General features: G+C 58.6%; 3 protein-coding genes across 3 annotated transcripts; 1 reads left to right on the forward strand and 2 right to left on the reverse strand.

Annotated features, from left to right (window-relative positions):
* Positions 1 to 793: 793 nt before the first annotated feature.
* IRF9 (interferon regulatory factor 9) lies at positions 794 to 5,609 on the reverse strand. Its single transcript, XM_075530501.1, has 9 exons — positions 5,504 to 5,609; positions 4,690 to 4,870; positions 4,185 to 4,368; positions 3,824 to 3,969; positions 3,635 to 3,725; positions 3,450 to 3,521; positions 2,252 to 2,593; positions 1,428 to 1,543; positions 794 to 1,275 (listed from the first exon to the last, which is right to left on the reverse strand). The coding sequence occupies exons 2-9, from the start codon at positions 4,867 to 4,869 to the stop codon at positions 1,090 to 1,092; spliced, it is 1,317 nt and encodes a 438-aa protein (XP_075386616.1). The 5' UTR covers position 4,870; positions 5,504 to 5,609; the 3' UTR covers positions 794 to 1,089.
* A 451-nt stretch (positions 5,610 to 6,060) lies between these two features.
* On the reverse strand, positions 6,061 to 15,800 carry RNF31 (ring finger protein 31). The gene is made up of 22 exons (XM_075530500.1): positions 15,682 to 15,800; positions 14,854 to 15,211; positions 14,637 to 14,783; positions 14,348 to 14,503; positions 14,083 to 14,142; positions 13,926 to 14,001; positions 13,285 to 13,462; positions 12,476 to 12,863; positions 12,048 to 12,335; positions 11,577 to 11,825; positions 11,284 to 11,469; positions 10,960 to 11,166; positions 9,760 to 9,933; positions 9,577 to 9,675; positions 9,400 to 9,489; positions 8,223 to 8,337; positions 8,018 to 8,136; positions 7,697 to 7,810; positions 7,496 to 7,553; positions 6,721 to 6,817; positions 6,274 to 6,442; positions 6,061 to 6,189 (listed from the first exon to the last, which is right to left on the reverse strand). The coding sequence occupies exons 2-22, from the start codon at positions 15,043 to 15,045 to the stop codon at positions 6,136 to 6,138; spliced, it is 3,216 nt and encodes a 1,071-aa protein (XP_075386615.1). The 5' UTR covers positions 15,046 to 15,211; positions 15,682 to 15,800; the 3' UTR covers positions 6,061 to 6,135.
* On the forward strand, positions 15,791 to 19,220 carry PSME2 (proteasome activator subunit 2). Its single transcript, XM_075530502.1, has 11 exons — positions 15,791 to 16,155; positions 16,462 to 16,494; positions 16,931 to 16,993; positions 17,216 to 17,302; positions 17,409 to 17,439; positions 17,527 to 17,624; positions 18,161 to 18,229; positions 18,356 to 18,423; positions 18,573 to 18,627; positions 18,915 to 19,001; positions 19,094 to 19,220. The coding sequence occupies exons 1-11, from the start codon at positions 16,108 to 16,110 to the stop codon at positions 19,172 to 19,174; spliced, it is 720 nt and encodes a 239-aa protein (XP_075386617.1). The 5' UTR covers positions 15,791 to 16,107; the 3' UTR covers positions 19,175 to 19,220.
* Positions 19,221 to 20,404: the final 1,184 nt, after the last annotated feature.

A 20,404-nucleotide genomic window follows, 5' to 3' on the forward strand; every position in this document is an offset into this window, starting at 1 on the left:
ATCAAGTGGCGTGGTGAGACGTCAGGTGACAAGTGGCCTTGTAAAGATTGTCGGGTGGCAGAACGGGACACAGGAAAGTGTTGGCTGACTCGGCCCCCTCAAATATCAGTGAGCAGGTGTTGGTGAGGTAGCCTCGGCAGCATCATTTTTGGTGAGGCTCAGGTTGGGTGAGGGATTCGGACTGAGAGTAACCTTCAGTTGAAGCGACCGTGTACTCTGATGGGAGGAGGTACTCAGGGACCATGTGTCGCAGCCCAGACAGGAAGTTCAGGAACTCTTCCATTGGATTTCCGCCTTCCCTCTCAGGCCTCCAGTGCCGCCTGTTTGTTTGCAGAACTCCAGTCCAATGCGGGCCTGTCATCGAGCCTCTAATCCCAAGCTATGCCCCTTGCCAGCAAGTTGGTTCCGATTCACAGCGTTTCCGAGACTGTCAGTCTTCCTGGGGCAGACCTCCCCATCTCTCTCCCGGGGAGAGGCTGCAGGGTTTGAAGCACCGACCTTGCGGTTAGCAGCCAATGCCTACACCACAGCGCCACCAGGACTCTTGAGCAAAAAAATACATACGAAAAAGGGAGCACAATTTTCCTCTGGGAAGTAGGTGGCTGCAGTGTCTGCTGTCATCTCAGTGCCCCTCTGATCCTGGTTGTCTAGAGGACCCAGAGAGCCAGGCCCAGGAGCCACAAAGCCAGAAGCCCTGGGCAGAGAACAGGATGTTGGTGGCAAGAGAACCCGAGTACTAAGCTCCCAACTCTCCATCCATGCCATCTACTTTCTTCTCAGCACATCAGATGACTCCGCTTTTCAGAAACAGTTTATTAAAAAACAAAAACAAAACAAGTTTATTTCAAACACACAATAAAGATGGGGGAGCACCAGTATAAAGTGCTTGTCCTTTGAGTTGGGGTGGGGAGAGGGAGGAAAAGGGATAGGTTTTGTGAGTGAGCTTCTGCCACATGGGATTCCCTGGTCCTTGGAGATGAAAGATGGTCTTGGGGGTATGAGGATGGGGTGGAGGTCCATCAATCCCGCTTCAGTATCCCACCACCCAGTGTACAATGGAAAGTTCAAGGAAGTAGCAGTCACATATAATCACTGAGAATGAACAGGGAGGAGGGCAGGTCCGCAGTGTGTACAATGGATTTCTTCAGAGGAAATGAACAAGATAAAAGGAGAGGAGTTGGCGGTGTCCTCCTCCAGCCTCTGCACCAGGGACAGGGCGGCTGTCTGCTCCTCTCTGGTCTCCTGAAGTAAATGGCGGGCAAAGGCCTGCTCCAGCTGTACAGAGGTTGGGAGGGGCGGTCAGTGAGTGGGCAGGGCAGGCACTGCCACCTGGGTCACCTTCTTCCAGACACTCCCCTTCCTCCTGGAAACTCTACCCACCCACCCCCCATGTCCTCTCACCCAGTGCACCCTAGCCCTGAACTCACCTGTACTGTAATCAGATTCTGTGAGGTGTGGTTAGGGCCAGGACTGTCCTCCCAGAAATTCAGGGTTACCTGATACTTGGGTGGTGGACCCAGGCCTTGCTTATACTTGGCCATGTCTGAAAGAGCAAGTGCCAGAGGTTAGATAAAAGGAGAGAAGGCAGGCAGGGTGACAGGCATCGACAGTAGGGAAGTGGCCTTGATGGGGAAAGAGGTGGGAGTGGCGCCACCTGGAGGCCAAGAGAAGAAGTGGGGCTGTGGGTGGGTTGGAGGCTGTCGCCTTGGGCCAGGGGAAGTGCTGGGCACTAGGCACAGAAAAAGGGCCCTTTGCGCGGAAGTAGCTACAAACACCTTTCGGGTTAGCAGGTTACTACACTGCCTGACAAGCAACCTCTAGCAGAGTTCAGAGTCCTCATAGGTGACACAAAAACTCACCTCGCCCAACCCCCTATGCCAGCTCCCACACTCTGCCACCGACAGTCAGATTTAGAGTGGGCTCCAGGTGGGGACTGGAATTCTGAGGGAGGGTGGGTGGGCGAGAACAACCTTAGGGGGTTCCTAGAGGTGGGGGTCAGTGCGGCACAGAACTGTTGGATGTGGCGGGAGAGGGCCCCTGTGTGCCGCTCCCTCCGCTGAGAAGCTCGGGTTTGGCTCACCCTGAGCCCCATGTCCCGCAGACTTCCCTGAGGAAAGCCAGGTGCCAGGCAGCTGTGTGCATGCCTAAGTTCAGGGGGACCCCCTGTGCAGGCTAGTGGGGTGGGGTGGGGGAAGGCAGGGGCCCACCCAGTGGGGCGGCCAAGAAGCAGGGGAGGGGCCCAGGTGCTCACCTTTGAGAAAGCAGTCTGTCTTGAAGAGATTCACACACTCCTTGCTGGGCAGCAGGTGCGGGCCCTGACCAGGTGGGTTCTGGGGCGCATCCCAGGAGATGTGGACTGGGCACAGGCGCTGCACAAAGAGCCCCTGGGGGTTGCTGGCCACCATGACGCCCTTCTCGAGCTGGTTCAGCAGGTGCTGGGTGGGCTCCAGCGGGTCGGGCCTGGGGAAAAACACCTGCTCCATGTTGCTCTGGAAGCTCAAGGGCTCGGCCACCAGGCGGCAGTCCAGGGCATGCACCTGGGTCTCCCTCACCACGCGTCCATTGTAGATGAAGGTTATCAGCAGCGAGTAGTCTGGGGACAGAGAACGGCCCCAGCTGCACCGGTGCCATGGGAGCTCACACGCCAGCAGCAGGACCGTTCCCTGTCCCCCAGGGGTACACCTGACCAGCATGAGCCTTTGGGGAAAGGAGATGGAGCCCCTTGTCAATCCAATGTCCTCCTCTTACTGATGAGGACCAGGCCCAGAGAGGTACAGCAAGCACAATCTGGGGAGGACAGAGCAGGCAGTGGGGCTGGGGCTAGGCCTGCACCTGCCGAGGTCAGATAGGACGCCCTTCCCTCCTTATGGTTAGGCCCTGCCCCGCCCTCCCCAGCCAAGGAGGTTCTGCCCCATTCCCTCTTGACTCTTACTGCCAATGGAGTCGATGCCGACTCACCGTGAGTGCTCCTAGAGGGCAGGGCTGAACTGCCCCCATGGGATTCCAAGACTGTGACTCCTTATGGGAGTTGATTTCCTGCAGCGTGGCTAGTGGTTCCGAACTGCTGACCTGGCAGTTAGCAGCCCAATGCAGAACCACTGTGCCAGCGCGGCTCCTTGTTGTCACGGCACAGCTACTAGACCGATTCCTCCTGAGGCCTGTGGGCTTAATGCCCAGGATCCTGTGGTTTGTATCCTACGGCTTGTATCCAGAGACCAGGCCCTTGTTCAACCCAAAGAAAGGATGGTCTCACAGAGGACTCCAGTGTACACAGCTGTCTGGGAGGGGCCAGCTGCTTACAGTCTGGCCAAACAGCTGCGGGGATTCTCGCTGCCTAGAACCCAGTGTGTCCCTGCCTGTGGGCAGGGGAGTCCAGCTGGCTGCAAGCCCTGCTAGATCGAAAACCCGAGGGTTACAGGCAACCGAGACAAGTCAGAAACGCCAAGTACCTGAGTTTTGTGGGAGCTCAAGGTCCCGAGACCCTTGGTCCTCTTGAAAGGGGTCTTCGGCTGTGTTCACTCCTGGAAAGGAGGCAGAGGCGCTGAGCATTCAGAGCGGGATGGGAGGTCCAAGGGCCAGGGAGGTGGCATTGCTGGGAATTGGTGGGGGACACTGGAAGCAGGGGGCACATCACCTTCCTGAGGCTTGGGGCTCTCACTGCTGCTCTCACTGCTGCTACTTCTCCCCATCTCTGCGTGGTCTGCTTCCCTGCTGGCTCCCCTCTCCTGTGGATACCAGGTCTCATTGGCCCACCTCTTCCTCTGGTTACTTACTGCCCAGTCCTCTTGAACCCACCCAGCACCCAGTCCCTTCCAGCTCTCACATGACTTAGGGGCTCCTGGTCCCAGAAGGGCCCAAGTCTATGCTTCTTCACGCTCTCCTTCTCCTCCTCCTCCTCCTCCTCCTCCCCCGCCGAGGGTATGGAGCTGTGGTGTCGCTTTGATGGTGATTTCTGGGTGTCTGGCTGGGCTGTGGAAGGTGGTGGAGGTGGGAGGGAAGTGTCAGAGACGTAAGCAAGACGGCGCAGGGGAAGGGTGTGCAGGGCTGGGGAAGGGAAGACAGCTCCCGAAGGGCAGGAGCAGGGCCGAGTGGAGTGAATGAGCGGCCATGGACGGAGGCCAGCACTCTCCTAGGAGACGCCCCCACCCCTGGGTCTAGGAGTGGCTGAGCACAGCTTGGCTCACCGGCGAGTGTTCCAGGTGGCAGCAGCCGATACACCTTGTAGGGCTCGGCGCCGTCCATGTGGCCTCTCTCGGGGACCTCCTCAAATTCCGGGCTCTTGTTGAGGGCACAGCGCAGGCGAGTCTTCCAGGTGGCGGGGCCTTCCGCGTCTCCCTCCTTGTACTTTCCCTTGAATATAGCCCAAGCCTGGGGCAGAGGGGGGGCGGGGGACAGCCTGCTAAAGACCCCGGCTGAGGGGCTTCACAGGCCTGCCACCCATGACTTGCACGGGGCTCCCCATGCAGAGGGGCCTGTACACGCTGACCCCCCGGGGCTACCCTCTCAGCATCTCTAGAGTTTCTGGACCAGAGCTCTGCATTCTCATCCTGCCCTGGGCAAATCAGGCAGCTGGTTCTGCCCGCCAAGCTCGCCCTAGTCTGCAACCTGGGCCGACCCAGCTCCTTAAGGGTCAGAGCGGCCAGAAGACGCTCCCGTCCTCACTCGGGGGATGCTCTCCAGCCCCCTTACCTTGAAGAAGCCAGCGTCCTGGTCCTGCCTGAAGTCCTGCTTGCCCGCATGCTTCCAGGGAATCCGGAACATGGTCTTGGCGTCGTCATCCCAGCGTACCCCTGGGAAGTTTTCACTCTCCACCTGCTCCACCACCCAGTTCCGGAGTTTCCGAGTGCAGCGTGCCTTACCCGACGCCATCCTGGAGGACCGAGGGCACAGGAAGCGTCAGGAACGCCTGTCCAGATCCAGGCCCTTGGGGGTCACTCTTCCTAGCGTGCCCAGGCCCAACACCACCCACCCATCTGCTTGTGCCTGTGGACACATCCCCGCATCCTCCAAGGAAATCTTAGGTCCTGGTTTGCTTGGTAAGGCCTTTCAGGACCTTCTCTGCGAGAGAAGACCGTTCCCTCCGTGTACTCGTCCTCGTTGCAAAGGCTGCCCTAGCAGCGCTCACTACCCACAGCCCCACAACCTGGGGCACCTTTGAGATCCTGAGAGGTTGGTGGGGGCAGGGGGCTGGAGACGGTTGGCAGAGCGGCACCGGAAATGGGCAGGGCCAGATGGCAGGAAAAACAAAGCTGTCAAACAGACACTTGGAGCGAAGAGCCCATGACTCGAAAATTCTGCAGGATGGCCCTCCTGTCCTTTGCCGACAGGGCCTAGAATGCTGACCTCTGGTCAGTTTCTTAGCGCAGGACCGGTCTGCTTCCTGATTCACAGGCCTGCCTAATCGGAGGTACCCTGGAGAGGTACCCTGGGGCCTTCCCCCTGCCCCCACCTCCCCAGGGCTCCCCCAGGACCCAGACTTGGCTCTCCTCTGAGCTGACCTTACCTGAGCTGACCGTGCAGGCTGCCCTGTGCGCCGCGGCCCTCAGCTCAGCACCCGGCTAAGGCGGCTGTGTGCTTTCCCCGCCCCTTCCTACAGTCCCCACCCTAAGTTTCAGTTCTGAGGGAGAAGGCCTTTTCCCAGAAGTCACGTGGTCTGAGCTGCAGGGCACCCAGCTGCCAGCAGGGGGAAGCAGCACCCGAGGTTCTGGCTGTCAGCGGCAGGACTAAGTCAGCTGGGAGTGGGGGTGGGCCTGCACAGCGCACCTGCTTCCTCCCGCAGGCCTGCACTGCTTGGGGCCTCGGGGCCTCTGTGTAGTCTGCAAATGCGTGTGCCCACTGGGTAGCCCATGAGGTGACATCAAAAGTCATGTGAGTGGAATGAAAAGGTAGGGGGGCCGCCTGCTCCGCCCCCAGCCTGGGTTAGGCTAGGGACCACCTGGGGCCACCTGCATGGTGTGCCAGGTCCTTCCTGGGCCTGAGGCAGTGGGGAGACCTTCCTTCCAGCAGAGCTCTGCTCACCCCCCTTTCCCTGAGCCAGAAGAAGGACCACCAAACAGCCCGGGGGGGGAGATGCTGCTTTATTTGGTGCTGGGGCAGTTCCTGAGGGGGCGGGCCCTCAGCAGGGTGGTGCCACAGCTACTTCCTCCTGCGGGGGATGCTCTGCCCCAGAGGCACTTCTTCTGTCAGCTTCTGCAGAAGCAAAGGGCAGGTGGTACCCCTGGCAGCCGGTGGCAGACACAGGCTGGGGGTCCGGGCAGAGGGGTGAGCCTTTACCTGTAACAGGCGGGTGTGGTAGGCAGGGGCATCCTCGCCAGCGAGCAGCTGAGGGCGTGCATGCAGGTAGCGCTCAGTGGCTGTCTCCAGCTCCCCCACTTCATACAGAGCAGCCGGGTCCAGAGAGTGGGCGTTGATGAGGCTCACCAGATACTCCTTGTAGTGTGCTCTAGGGAGATGAGGGGACGAAGGACTAGTCTTTATCGAGTGTGCCTAGCACCTGCTGGCCAGTGGGATGCTCAAGTGGCGGGTAACAGACAAGCTGTGCCTGTGCGTACGCTTTTAGACACCGTCGGCTACTACCATCCGCGGCCCTGTCCAGAGAGCCTGCCAGCTCTCCTCAGGACCTCCTACCCCACAACCCCCTCTACTGCTGGGCAGACCCTCACCACTCTTACCCGCCCCTCCTCCCCCAACACCATGCCCCAGGCCCAGCCTGGCACTCACTGGCAGAGGCCGGCATGGCCAGCAGGGGTTTCCTTGCCACAAGCTTCATCCCTCAGCCCATTGGGAACTTCCTTCTGCTCCATCACTCGGCAGCCACCTAAGGGCGAGGCAAAGCGGGGACCTCTTGTTGGAAGTCAATGATCCCCTAAGCCCCAAATAATGACACCCGTGGGGACAGGAACCCCATCAGCTTCAGGGAAGTGACTGAGACAGGAACCCAATCAGCTGCAGGCCAACTCGGATACGGAACTAGGGACCCTCAATGAACCTGCTTTTATCCAAGCTGGCATTTGCCCCCAACCACAGACCCTCCTGGGACAGCTCTTTGGGTTGTTACGGAGCCCCTTCTGTCAGTAACTCATTCTGCCAAGGATCTTACTCTGGCCGATGGGAAGGGACAAAGAGGTAGGTTGGAGCCGTACATAACAACTCTCTGCAGCCCTCCTAGAGCCCAGAGCAGTGCCCTGCGAATACGGCGGGCCATGAGCTACTCATCGAACTTACTAAATCACTCTCACCTGGGAATGGGAGAGGTAATTAGCACTGAGGGCCGCAAGATGCCAAATACCTTACAACCGGTGTACGGAACAACTCAGATGAAAGGGGGCAATTATCTCTCTTGTAGAGAAGACACAAGGTCCAGCCCATTAATTAATGAACTTGCCCAGGGGAGCAACACAAGGATGCCAAGGACGGGCTCGGAGCCCTACCCCCAGCACCCCAGAAGGAGCCCAGCACACTGGCTCCCCTTCTCTATGGCCTGGTCGGCACTCACCTCCGGGGACTGCCCTGGCCCCAGCTGGAGGCTCGGTATTAAACATGACGTTATTGTCCTGAGAAGGAACAGAGAGACACATGGGGGTGATGTCCCTTGATACTGGCTCCTGCTGGGCTTCTTCACCTTTTCCCTGAACCCACTCTGGACACTGCCGCCACCTCAGGCAAGCTGCGAGGCTGGCCAGATGGCTGTCCTGACCTGCAGCAGCTTCTGCAGCCGGGGGGCACTCCAGTCCCGCAGGTAGAAGAGGCAGTCTCGGGGGTGGTGGCCATGCAGGGACTTCTTCACTCGGCAGTTCGGCTCTGGGCATTTCTAGAGGATATCCAGAGGGGCGACGGGGAGGTTGGAGACCACTCCCAGATCCTGACCACTCAGGCACCCCTGAGTGAGGAGGACACAGGAGCTCTGGAGCAAGCAGGGGAAAGGGCACAGAGGGGCTTTCTCTCCCACCAAGCCTCAGCCCCTCAAGCCAGGGCAGTCTCCAGCCCCCACCCCCTTCCATCCCCACTCTGGGCTCACGTTCTTGGCGTAGAAGGCGTTGTAGCAGCCACTGCAGAACTGGTGGCGGCACTGGGTGCAGTGAAAGTGCATGCAGCCTCCTCGGGCCAGTGCGTACGAGAACTTGCACTTGGGGCAGTCTGCAAAGGACAGGAGATCAGAGCGGGGACGGCCACTGCTCCGCTAGGTCCTCGAGAGGAGAGCCTCAGGCACCGGGCAGCCTTACCAATTCCATTTTCCTGAAGATACATGGCCAGGCCCTGCGCCTGGTATTCCGGGTCATTGGTGCGTTTCCAGTTCTGGAATTCCTCGCAGCTCCGGCCTCGATGCTGCTCCTCCCACTGCAGGAAGGAGAGCAGGCCCCTCGTGGAAGTGCCATCTCAGGTCCAGCCCTCTTGCCGCAGGCCCTCCACCCACCCCAGGGGTTCCCAGCCTGGCCTGACACTCCGGACTTGCTCCTTTTCTCAAGTACTCCATGTCCACCACCCACCCCCGTCTCAATCCTGCCCCCTTTTCCTTCCCCCTCCCTCCTGGCTACCACCTCGCCCCTAACCCTCATCGTCAGCAAGCCTCGCCTAGATGCGGAGCCTCCTGGCCTCTCCTCCCACTCCTCCACACCCATCCTCCATGCTGCAGCCAGAATGGCCTTCAGGAGACCAGCAGACTCAGTGTGACCCGGGGCATCCCAGCTTTGAGAGCTTGCGACTGGGCCTCTGGTGCTCACTTCACCCGGGGTCTCCCCGCGTAGTTGAATTGTTTGGGTGTGGAACTGCAAGTCTCTCCCTTGTCCCACCTCAGAAGAGAGCAAACACCTTCCTCAACTGGCTTCAAGGCGTCTCAATGTGGCAGTCAGCAACTCTCAGACCCCCTGCTGCCCCGGCTCCGGAGGCTCCAGCAGCATGCAGCACCTATTTTCTGACTTCCCAGGTGCTGTTCTTTCTGTCCAAATACTCCCTGCAGGCTGGCTCTGTCTAGCCTTCAGGCCCGAGCTTAAATGGAACGGTGGCCAAGCAGACTTGCCTGACCTTCCAGCCCTCAGCAGGTCCATTCTGTTAGTACTGATGGGTTTCCTATTGGTTTTCTTTATACAATTTACAGAGCCAGACGCCCACCTCACGGCTACTGCCCAGGACAGCGCAGACCAGTCCCCATGCGTTTCAGAGGCTGTACCTCTTTACCGGAGTGGAAAGCCCCGTCTTTCTCCCGCATCGAGCTTAGACTTAGGTATAATTATCTCCCCTCTTTGCTTCCCTACCTCCCTCTCTCCCTGTCTTGGCCTCTGACGAGTCTGTAGGCTCTGTGAGCTCACAGATCCTTTTGCGTTTCGTTCTCCACTCAGAGCCTTCCCACAGTGCCGGGCAGTCGCTCAGCAAATACTTCTGAAAGCCTGTCGATGTCCTCACCTGGCGCTTGCAGCGTACACAGAAGGTCTGGTGACACTGGGGACACGTTGCCTCCAGCTGCTCACGCTCATAGATGAAGCCAAAGGAGCACTGTGGGTACAGGGCACAAAGTTATCTGAGGCCCAATCGGACCACCTTCTGGCCCTCCCCAGCCGGCGCCCAGGGCCGGCTACTTACCTGAGCACACCACAGGAACTTGGGGTCCCGCATCAGCACACCCTCAGTCAGCTTCTTGTGGAAGAGTGCATACGCATCTGGCTCTAGACTCTCTCGAAGCTGGGGAGAGGATGCAGGGGTGGGTGGTGGTCAGGGTTTCCTGCTCAAAGCCCAGAGAGCCCTGAGGCCTCGGGGCTGCGGTACCTGGATGTCAAGGGTGGAGAAGTAGCTGAGCAGCTGTGTGTCGTCGGTAAGGTCGGGGCGGCCACAGGCGGGGCACACCATGTCCGTGATGTGCTTCTCCTTCACTGCGATGGTGAAGTGCTGGCGGAAGCAGTCGGGACAGATGGTGCACTCACAGGAAGTTAGGGCCTGCATCTGGAGGGGCGGCAGGAGGACAGGAAGGGCTCACAAGCCACAGCTGCCAGGCTGGGCAGGAGCAGCAGCAGGTCTCTACTAAGGCACCAGGCTCTAATAACCGGGCAGGGCGAGCCATCTCAAATGCCAACAGGCGCCAGGCAGGCAATCTAAACAGATGCAGGCAGCCAGGTGGAGGGACAGAGCTGCTAGAGCTGGAAGAGGACACGGTCCCTTTCGGCAGCAGGGGCGGGGCACGCCCAGCCCACAGGCCTGAGGAAGCATCAGCACCAGCCAACATCACAGGCCTCACCAGAGAGGCCATTCCAGCCATCGCATTCCGGGTGAGTTCACTGAGTATGGGACCAGCGTGGCCCACGGAGGCTGTCTGTCACAAATGACCCTGGGCAGGACGAAGGTCCTCCACCCCTACTCTACAGACACCCTCATTCGGTGAAAGGCAGCCTTCCACAGAACATCACTGAGATGACCAAACCAGAGAGATGGAGAATGGGGAAGGGCTGGCCGGGGAGCAGGGAGTGGGGTGGGTGACAAATGGAATGAAGGGGTAGCAGGAGGGAGTTCCCGTGGTGGCAGCCCAGCCCCTCTGTATCCTGACTGCGTGGTGATGACATGAACATATGCATGGGCTAAAACTGCACTGCACTGCACACGTGCGCGCGCATATAAAGTGGTGGAAACCGAGCAGCGTCTGGTATCTAGCTAACACCGCACCCAACGCCCAGGCCTTGGTCTTGTTCTATGGTCACAGGTCACTACCTCGGGAAGCTGGCTGAAGAACACACGGGCCTCTGTGCTGTTTGGGGACTTCCTGGGAATTGCCTCAAATAAAACGCTAGCGGAAGTACAGGGCCTGCCTCACTAAAGGGGACTGCATTTGGCCTCACAACTGAAGATCTGATGCGACAGACGGTTCACAACTAGTCTGGTAGCTTTTGTTTATGAAGTCTGTCTTTCAGAGACACATCCCTGACAGGCTACCTGGGATGAGGCAAGTCTCAGGGCAGGGACCGCGCAAGGGATTACCCGGTTTCGGGGCAGCATCCAGCCACACACAGCACACTCCTGGGCCAGCAAGCGGCGCAGGAAGGCCCGGTCGTGGCTGTGCCTCACAGCTTCCACCACGTCCCCCAATTCATAGTTCCTGGGTGTCTCCTGCAGGAGCGACAGCGCCAGCTCGGCCCGGCCCCAGCTGGGGAGTGCGTAGACGGCCAGCAGCCGTCTGACAAGGCTCTGCAATGATTTTGGGGAGAGGGGAAAGGCGAGAAGTGGCTGTTAGACCCCCGGGGTCCCCCTCTCACTTGAATGTGGGGAGTGGGCCTCCTTGGGCTGCCCGTTTCCTCCCAGCACCTGCTTATCTGAGCCATCCCATGACAGGGTGGGCTCAGGGCCACTGTCCCAGAGGCGCTGGTGAAAGGGCTCCAGGCGCTGGCGCTGGAGCTCCGTCAGGGCCCGAGCCACGTCACCGCCATGCTGGAATAATGCCTGCAGAGACCCTTCCTCAGGCCCAAAACCCAGGGACTGGAGCTCCTGCACCTGCGAATTTGGGAGGGATGCAGAGAGGGGAAAGCAAGAAGGAGGATGTCAGAGGGCGCCAGGGCCCCTGACCTCCCACCCTGACCTGCCTCCAGCTTGGCTGGTACCTTGCTCCGCCGGGCCCTCACACACTCCTCCACAGCTTCGTCGAGGTTGCCGTGACGATCCAACCAGGCTTTCCGGGCCTCCTGACAGGAAAAGGCACCCAGGCCCGGGTCCCGCTGTCCAGCCAACTCAGCCACCATCTCCAGAACGTAGGGCAGCTCCGACTGCAACCACTGTAGGGGCACCTCGGTGCCTGAGTACTGCAGAGCTGAGAAGACCTCTTCGGGACTGGCGCCTGCCGCTTCCCCTTCCTAGAACACAGCCCCACCCAGACGAGATCGCCCATCAGCCGGAGCAACCCCCACCCAAGCCAAAACGCCAACAGTGGCTGGGCTCAGACATATGGACATCAGGGAATCATCCCCTGCAAAGCAGCAGTGACAAGTTGGAAAAGAACCTCTTTACTAACAGCAGCCTCTCCCTCTCCCACCAGCTTGGCCCGGCCTCATCTCAGCTTCAGTCCAGTCCTTTACCCGGATCATTCTCACGAGCTGGAGGCCTTCCTCTCGCATCTGGTCTTGACGCTGCTTCTCCAGATCCCTGCTGGAGCTGGGCAGAGGGGCGCTGGGGCGCTGCAGGGGCCCTGGCTCAGGAGGGGTCTCTTCCAAAGAGCTGGCATGGGGCTGTGGAGTGGGCTGGGCTGGGCTGGGGCTACTGGTCCGGTTGCACATAGCACACACCCAGCCGGGGCCCGTGTTGCAGAAGGTACAGTGGCTACAGGACCAAACATGAGCCTGTTGAGAGGAGAGCAGCGCTTCTCCCTGATGGGAAGGCAGAGAGCATCATCCCGTTGAGTGTCAGGCTGAGGCTCAGGGTGGAGAAGCAGGGAGCTGGGAGGAGACACATGCCAAGAATGGCCCCAGCTAATAGGTAAAATAGAGGAAGGTCAGAAACAGGGTACCTGAAGGGGCTGCAGGCAAATTCCAGAATCCAGGGAGTCTAAGACCAAGCTGGGAGGCTGAGCCAGTCGAGGTCGCTCACATATAGAGCACAGCACGGCTGCTGCCTCATTCTCGAAGGTGCAGCTCTGGCAGGTCCACTGGCCCGGGGCCAGCTCCGGTTCTGGGCCTCCAGCTCCTTGGGAATCTTCAGCCCTCAGTCCTATCCCTTTACAGCCCCGAGGCCGATCACAGGCCTCACAGAGCACTGCCCAGGGTTTGTTTCGCATGGTACAGGCAGCACAGTGCCAGGGCAGGCGGGCACTTGCAGGGTCAGGAGAAGGAAGGGCACTATCCCCAAGGGCCAGCAGAGAGGTCGGCTGGGGCTGTGGTGGAGTAGGAGCAGGTAAGCTATAATGGAAAAGCAAACATGGCCTGCTGAGCTGGGACCTGGGACTCCCCACCCCTACCCCAGCACCATCCCCTGTGGAATGACACTCGACTCTGGCTTCAGACACATTGTCCCCTCTGCCCGGAACACCTCCACACCCATGGCCTGTTGAGTGTGTAAGTGACGGCATCAGGCTCCCTTCTGCCTGGTAGCTCTCCTTCTATAAGCTTGCCCCATCCTAGTTACACACGCAACATGCCTGATCTCGGGCACCCTGCAAACTAGGTGCATCCTCCCACTCCCTGTCTGCATACAGAATAACCTGCTCTTTGCTTGATGCATGTTCCTATAGACACTGTGAGGACAGCCATGGGCTGCTGGTCCTCTAGACCTTAAACCCCCTCAATTTCACTCCTACCTAGAAGAAAGGGCCTTTCTCACCTGGGGATGAGGTTGGTGGTCTGAGGAGTCCGAGGCAGCATCTGGCGGAGGTGATGGGCACGGGATGGGTGCCCATGGAAGAGATAGTCGCAGGCTGAGCACAAGGTCTGCTTACAGGCTGGGCAGTGCATTGTGCCTGGGGCAGAACCACAGAGGAAGCAGGGACCAGGAGTGGAGCCTGGAGTACAGGGGAGAGAATGTGCTTCGGAAAGGGGCCAGCTGACGGCTAAACCTGCTCTGAGAAGGGAGGCAAGTGACGAGACTACTTTTCAATGTGTCAGGATCCACTTTATCATTTTAAAGGAACAAAGAGAGGTGACCGGGAAAGATGACCAAAAACCAAACCAAATCCACAGCCATGGAGTCAAAGCCCACTCCTGCAGGGCGACCCTACAGGACAGGGTAGAACTGTCTCTGGATTTCTGAGGCTGTAGTTCTTTACAGGAGTAGAAAGCCCCATTGGTTTCCTATGGATCACTCTGGTGGTTTTAAACTGCTGCCCTTGTGGATCACAGCCCAATGCCAACTCTATGAAACCAGGGCTCCCTAGGAAAGATGTAGAGGAGCCCCAAATGGCCATCACTGGAAATCTTTGGCACAGATCACCTCCCCTCCTCCCTCGACCCCATCAAGGCCAAGACCTTGGGCTGAGGGTGTGTTGAAGGCTCCGGGAGCAGCATCACTCAGGATGGGGGTGAACTCCGAAAGCTGCAGCATCTGAGGAAAGAGGGTGGCCAAGAATGAGCAACGGTTTGGAACAGAGTCCCACACCCCCTACCTGCTTCCTCCCTTCCTTACATCATCTTCAACCTTGCTGTTCAGCAGCTGCTCCAGTGCCTGCTGCTGTGGGTGAGTATTCTGCAAATAAGACAGGTAAGCGTTCCTACCTGGAACCCCTGCACAAAGCCTTCCCTCTGTCGGAGTCCAAGTCTTCAACATTGACAGCGGGGAAGAAGGGTAGGGTAGGGGCTCCCAGATTGCTGTGGGGCACATGCCCATGGTTCAGCATCAGGGGGAGGTGGTAGAGGGGGTATGAGGCCTCAGGAGGAGGGGTCAACCTCACCTCCAGCAGCAGGTTGAGCTCTGTCCGAAGCAGCAGCACTTCCAGTGTGACTGTGGCGACCTGGCGCTCATCCGGCTCCTCCTGCCCCTCGGGGAAGCTCAGCCCATCCTGCTGCTCCTCCGTGTAGCCGTACAATCGCAGCACATCCCGGCCCCCCTGTCGCACATTCACAGCCACTCACCACCCGGCAGGCTCCCTCTCCCCAGAGGGCTGGACCGCCTCCCAATGGGCAGTCTCCGCCTGGTCCGTGCCCCATCTCCCGCCAGGCTCCATCTCCCGCAGGCTTCACCTGCACAGCATCCACCGTAGTGCGAAAGACCGGGTTATTAAACTTGACCCCGCGCCAGTAGCGGGGCCGCTGCGGGCTGAGGAGGTTGCGGCCGTATTTCTCCAGGATGTTCAGGGCCGTGGACAGGCTGCGGAGGTAGTTGCGGGGCTGGAAGAAGCAGAGCAGTGAGCCGGGTGCCGGGTGCCGGGTCCCTCTCCCGAGCCGGGCTGGGCCTTACCTCCCCGTGCGCGTTGCCGCGGACCAGGCGGGCAGCGTCCAGCTGCAGGTAGCGGGCGGCGAGTGGGCGAGACGCGGTCAGTAGCGGCCGGAGCTGCTCGGGCGAGAACGTCTGCGCGTAATCCCTCCTCAGGGCACCGGCCAGTTCCTCGCGCGCCTCCAGGAAGGCCCGCTCCTCGTCCTCGCCCGGCATCCTGAGACAGCGAGCCGCCCGCGGGGCGCCGGCCGAGCGTCGCCCTCCCGCCGGCGGCCCGGCTTTGCAGCCGGTGCGGATCCGCGCGGCGACTCCCGGTCACGGAGGCTACGGTCTCTCCTCAGCCCCGGGTGCCATGCCCAGGCTTAGCCGGGAACCGGAAGTACTGGGAAAGAGGGCGGGACTGCGACCAGGTTTCAGGGGAAGGGGAGGGGCTTCGAGGAAGGGGTGTGTCCAACGCCCAGGGGGCGTGGCCACAACAAGCGGCAAGGTCCCGACCAATGAGAAGGAAACGTGCACTCTGGCCCCTCCCCCAGGGCGTCCCAGTTTTGTTTTTTTTTAAGGTCCTTTTCAAGCGCTTTCCTTCTGCCTTCTTCCAGGCTGGTTCCGCCTCTTCCCGGACAGCTGGGGTGCAGGGTTAGCCCCCCCTCCCTCAATTCCCTCTTGTCTCACGCTCTCCTCTCACTTTTCACTCCCTCTCCACCCAGCGTAGCGCCCCGACTCCGGCCGGTCCTAACCGGCTCGCGCGAGTCCCGCCCTTGTGTTGGTCCCGAAGGCTGGGCTGTCCCGGGGGAAGCCCTCCCTGCGCCGGCTCCTGCCGCGATCTCTGTCACCCACCCCGATCACCCTTCTTACTTGGTCCGGCCCCTCTGCGGTCTCCTCCCGGGGTCGCTCCTTCTTCGGGAAGCCCCGCCCCACCCGTGGACAGCTCTTTCCCCTCCTTCTTCCTCCTTTCTGGTCCCAACCCCGTAACTCCCCGGGACGGCCCTGGCTCCACGCCGCGAACCCCGCCCCTCTCCGGGGGGACGGCCCCGTCCCGGCCTCCGCCGACTCCCAAGCCCTCGCCCCTCCCGCGAGCCGCCCCCGGGCGTGGCGGAGCCCGTCCGCGTCCGGGCAGCGGCGGCCCAGGCGCTCTCCAGGTTGCCGCCTGCCTGGGGGCGGGGCAGAAGGGGGACACGGAGGGGGCGGGGCTGAAGGGAGCGGGCCTGGACCCGAGGAGTGAAAGCGAAAGCCCTGCCGGTGGTGAGTCGGAAGACTGGAGACCTCGCAACTGTTAGGAGCATGGCCAGGCCTTGTGGGGTGCGCCTGAGCGGGGACGCCCGCAAACAGGTAATGGGGGACCGGGAAGGCAAGGGAGCGGCCAGGAAGCCCACCTGCATGGAGGCAAAGTTGGGTGCTCCCGGGAACCGAGGCCATACCCCAGAACTCCTCTATCCCCAAACTTCATGCTTTCACTTCTGTTTGGGGATTCCCGGATTCCTGCCCTTTGGCCAGGCCTCCCTAAGCCAAGGGGTCCCAGGAAACAACTGGCGGCCGCTGGTGGGAAGGGCCAGGGTCTCAGGTGGAGGGCACCCCGTTCCCGGTGGGCAGCCGCTGAGACCCTTAACCAACATCCGGGCTCTGCTCTCTGTGTAGGTGGATGTCTTCAGGCAAAATCTCTTCCAGGAGGTAAGTCTCTTTGGACGTGTGATTTCTCTCGGAAACTCAGATCAGCCCTTGGGGGCCTTGATCTCGTGGAGTGATTTCCAAAACCCACCCTCCACCTGGACCCTGCTTCTCTTTTAAAGCCATCACCCAGATAAGCTCCTAATCAGGAGCCTCTGCCTTTCATCTCACCCCTCTCCTCCAGCCATTTTGCCACCCCTCCTTGGGTGTAGACTGAAAAATCATGGTTTCCCAGCAGAAGTACCATAGTCTTCACCGTGGTTCTGCCACTGGCCAGCATGGGCAAGTCCCTTAACGTTTCAGGGCTCCATTTCCTCATTTGTCGGACTGGAGCTCAATGATTTCCAAGGGCCCTTCTCGCCCTGCGTCTCAGTCTCACTGAGTGGGTGAGGGAGGGAGCAGCTTCTGGGATTCCCCACCTTTGCCATGTAACCCACAGGCCGAGGAATTCCTCTGCACGTTCTTGCCACAGAAGATCACCTACCTGAATCAGCTGCTGAAAGTGAGTGGCGTGGGCCCTTCCTCTTTCATCCCATGGCCTCGCTTCCCCACAGTATTGATGACTGGGTAGCAACCAAGCAATACCTATACGAGGTGGATGGAAGCCTTAGGATGGTGTGAGGCCGGAGCCTGGCCTGGGAGGGGAGGGTGGGTGGAATGAGTGGAGGGGAGGCTGTCACTTAGGGAGGACACTGGGCAGCACCTGACGGTGAGCTCTGTTTAGGAGGACTCCTTCAATGTGACTGACCCCGCTTCCATTCGGGCCCCACTGGACATCCCTATCCCAGACCCCCCACCCAAGGATGATGAGGTGAGCCACCCAGGGGGCGGACCTTGGACTTTAAGACCCAATAAAGCTGATGGCCCTCCAGCCTCCCAAGACATGTCTAAAGTGGTTTCCCTCCATTTTGCCGTAGATGGAAACGGATAAGCCAGAGAAAAAAGACGGTAAGGGCGGAAAGGGTACCCAGGGGAGGGGAAATGGCAAATTGGCAACTGGCTGAGAAGGGGGGGCCTGAATCTCCTTTCTCACAGTTCCCAAGTGCGGCTTTCTCCCTGGGAATGAGAAGATTCTGGCCCTGCTTGCCCTAGTGAAGCCAGAAGTCTGGACTCTCAAAGAGAAATGCATTCTGGTAAGTCTGGGAACGGGGGGCAGAAAAGTGGAGTTAAGCAAAGTTATGCCCCTGCCTTCTTCAGAGACACAGCCCTTCATCCAGGGACCTAGTTCCCAAACCAGGAACTGGCTTCTGTGACCTTTAGTCCCTTCCTCCTTCTGCTAGACCCCAGTATCATAATGGTGCCCTGACATCAGAGACTGTGCAGTGTCCACCTCCGATCTCAGAATCCACCGTTGCACCGGGTGCACAATGGAGGGGAGATGATAGCATGTGGACCTTAGAGGAAGACTATATGGCCTCAAATCCTGATTCTCATCACTTACCTAGGTGGTTATCTTGAATAAGGCCCTTGGACTCTGTGGCTCACTTCTCTAATGTGTTGAGTGAGTATAGGAAACATAAGAGGCCTTGAATGGTTTTGGTGAGGATTACGGGACACAATGTCTAGCAGAGTGCGTGGCACATAGCAAGCTCTCCATTCACTGCAGTTGTCATTAGAAAGGAGCAGTATGTGTGTTGAATGGTTCCTACACAATAACTTCTTAACACAGGTGATCACATGGATCCAACATCTGATTCCCAAGATTGAGGACGGCAATGACTTTGGGGTGGCCATCCAGGTGAGTGAGGACACTGAGAGTGGGGAATGCGAGCTAGGACCCAGGCTTGAGCTTAGTGGGGGCAGTTGGTGAAGGAATGAGGACGAGGTTTTTTCCTTTGCCGCATTTGGGCTTCTGTCCCCACAGGAGAAAGTGCTGGAGAGGGTGACTGCTGTCAAGACCAAAGTGGAAGCCTTCCAGACAACCATTTCCAAGTGAGAACAGCTGGGCGCTGCAGGCACATTTCTTGGGGACTCATAAGACTGGCCAGTCTCGTCAGGACAGTGGAGGACTTTGGGGAGGGACTGAGAGAGGCCTCCTCCCTGAACACCCATACCTAAGCCTCCTTCCCTTGTTCCGGCAGGTACTTCTCTGAACGTGGAGATGCCGTCGCCAAGGCCTCCAAGGAGACCCATGTGGTGAGTAGACGGTCCGTTAGCAATCTGGTTGGACGGGAGAAGGAAAGGAGGCTGTCTCCTCTGGAACCTTCCTGGTACAGAAAACATCAAGCCCACAGCGTTCTCTTGGAAAGATGTGGGCTTCAAAAGCCTTGACCCTTTTCTCTGCTTGATCCTGTGAGATCCTATTTCTTGGTGCCGAGAAGGGATTCATCCATCCAGTTACCTAATTTCCTATATGAGGAAACCAAACTAGTGTCCCAACCTCCTCTGAGAGGGCCGACTCAACTTTGCCTCCCACATCCCAGATGGACTACCGGGCCCTGGTGCATGAGCGAGATGAGGCAGCCTACCGGGAGCTCTCTGCCATGGTGCTGAACCTGAGGACCTTCTATGTGAGTGAGGGATAAGCCCCTGAGGGAGGTGGGTGAGGTGAGCAAGGGCGAAAGACAGAACCTAACTACTGCCCCTCTGGTTTTCTCCCCAGGCTGAACTTTATCATATCATTAGCAGCAACATGGAGAAAATCACCAATCCCAAGGGTGAAGAGAAGCCATCTATGTACTGAGCCCAGGGCTGGAAGGGAATAAATGACCTGTACTCTGGGTGGGTTACTTCTGGTGTGTGTCATTCACTTACAAAGCACCTACTAAGTGCCACCTCTGTCTAAACACTGTATGCATGGGTGATAAAGGGAACAGGGTACCAGGAAGACAAACATGAATGAAATGTCCATCCTAAACAACAGAGCAGGCCTGTTATATGCTCACTGCCATCGAGTCATTTCCAACTGTGTAGAGAGTTTCCAAGGCTGTAAATCTTTAAGGGAGCAGGTAGTTCATCTTCCAAGGAGTGGTTGGTGGGTTCAGACTGCCGAACTCCGAGTAACCCACTGTACCACCAGGGCGCCTTTTTTGAGCTCTTAGAGGGGTGCATTGTGGGAAAGGAAAGAGCAAGATGCTAGAGGACGGGCCACGAGGAGCTTTCTGATGCTCTTTGTCCCTTCGTTAGCCAATTGCTGATTTAGCTCCACCTTTCAGGATTCAGGCCTGTTCAGAAGGTAGCGGCAAAGTTTCCTCCACTGTGGCCTTCGGCAGAAACTCCACGGGATTGTTTGGTAATCCAGGGCCTTGTCTCGTTATTAAATATGGGTCGAGAATGTTGCATCAGATTCAGCAGTTTAGAAACCTGCTTCTAACGATGACCTTATTTCATTCTGAAGCGCCATGGGCAACAGGTACTGTTTTAAAGAAACCAAGGGCCAGCTGTGCCATACTTGTGAAGGTGACAGCCCGTAAGCAAGTCAGGCTGGGGCACAGATGGGTTCACTTAACAGGAGCAGCAAGGCCTGCTAAGCCTGCCTGTTTGACTATACTACTCAGGACATGTTGGGCAGGCCCCTTGACACGGTTGGCTCTGCCGGCAGCACAGGTAAGCACCGGACTCACCCTTACGTGCAACAGTATGGAACATGGCCTGGTTACCCATGCTCAGTCTTTCCCGTGTTTGCAGCCACTGCCCATCCATCTCACTCTGGATCTTCCTCTTTCCCCCACACGGTCAAGCACGTGCTAGGGGTTAGTTCCTCCTGATAACAGGTTCAAAGTACTGACACATCTCAGCACCAGGCTTCAAAGGCGCCTTCTGCGTGTACTTCCTCCAAGACAAATTTGTTCTGGTCGCCCAGCCAATAAGCTGCGGACAATTCTTAAGTTTACATCTGTGAGCGCTTTCGGTTGGATGGAAACAGAGGCCTCTGATTGGATAAAAGGAGAACCTCTAGGCCTATCGAAGAGTA

This window comes from Tenrec ecaudatus, chromosome 14, assembly GCF_050624435.1.
Source record: "Tenrec ecaudatus isolate mTenEca1 chromosome 14, mTenEca1.hap1, whole genome shotgun sequence".
In the NCBI taxonomy this organism is placed as follows: Eukaryota; Metazoa; Chordata; class Mammalia; order Afrosoricida; family Tenrecidae; genus Tenrec; species Tenrec ecaudatus.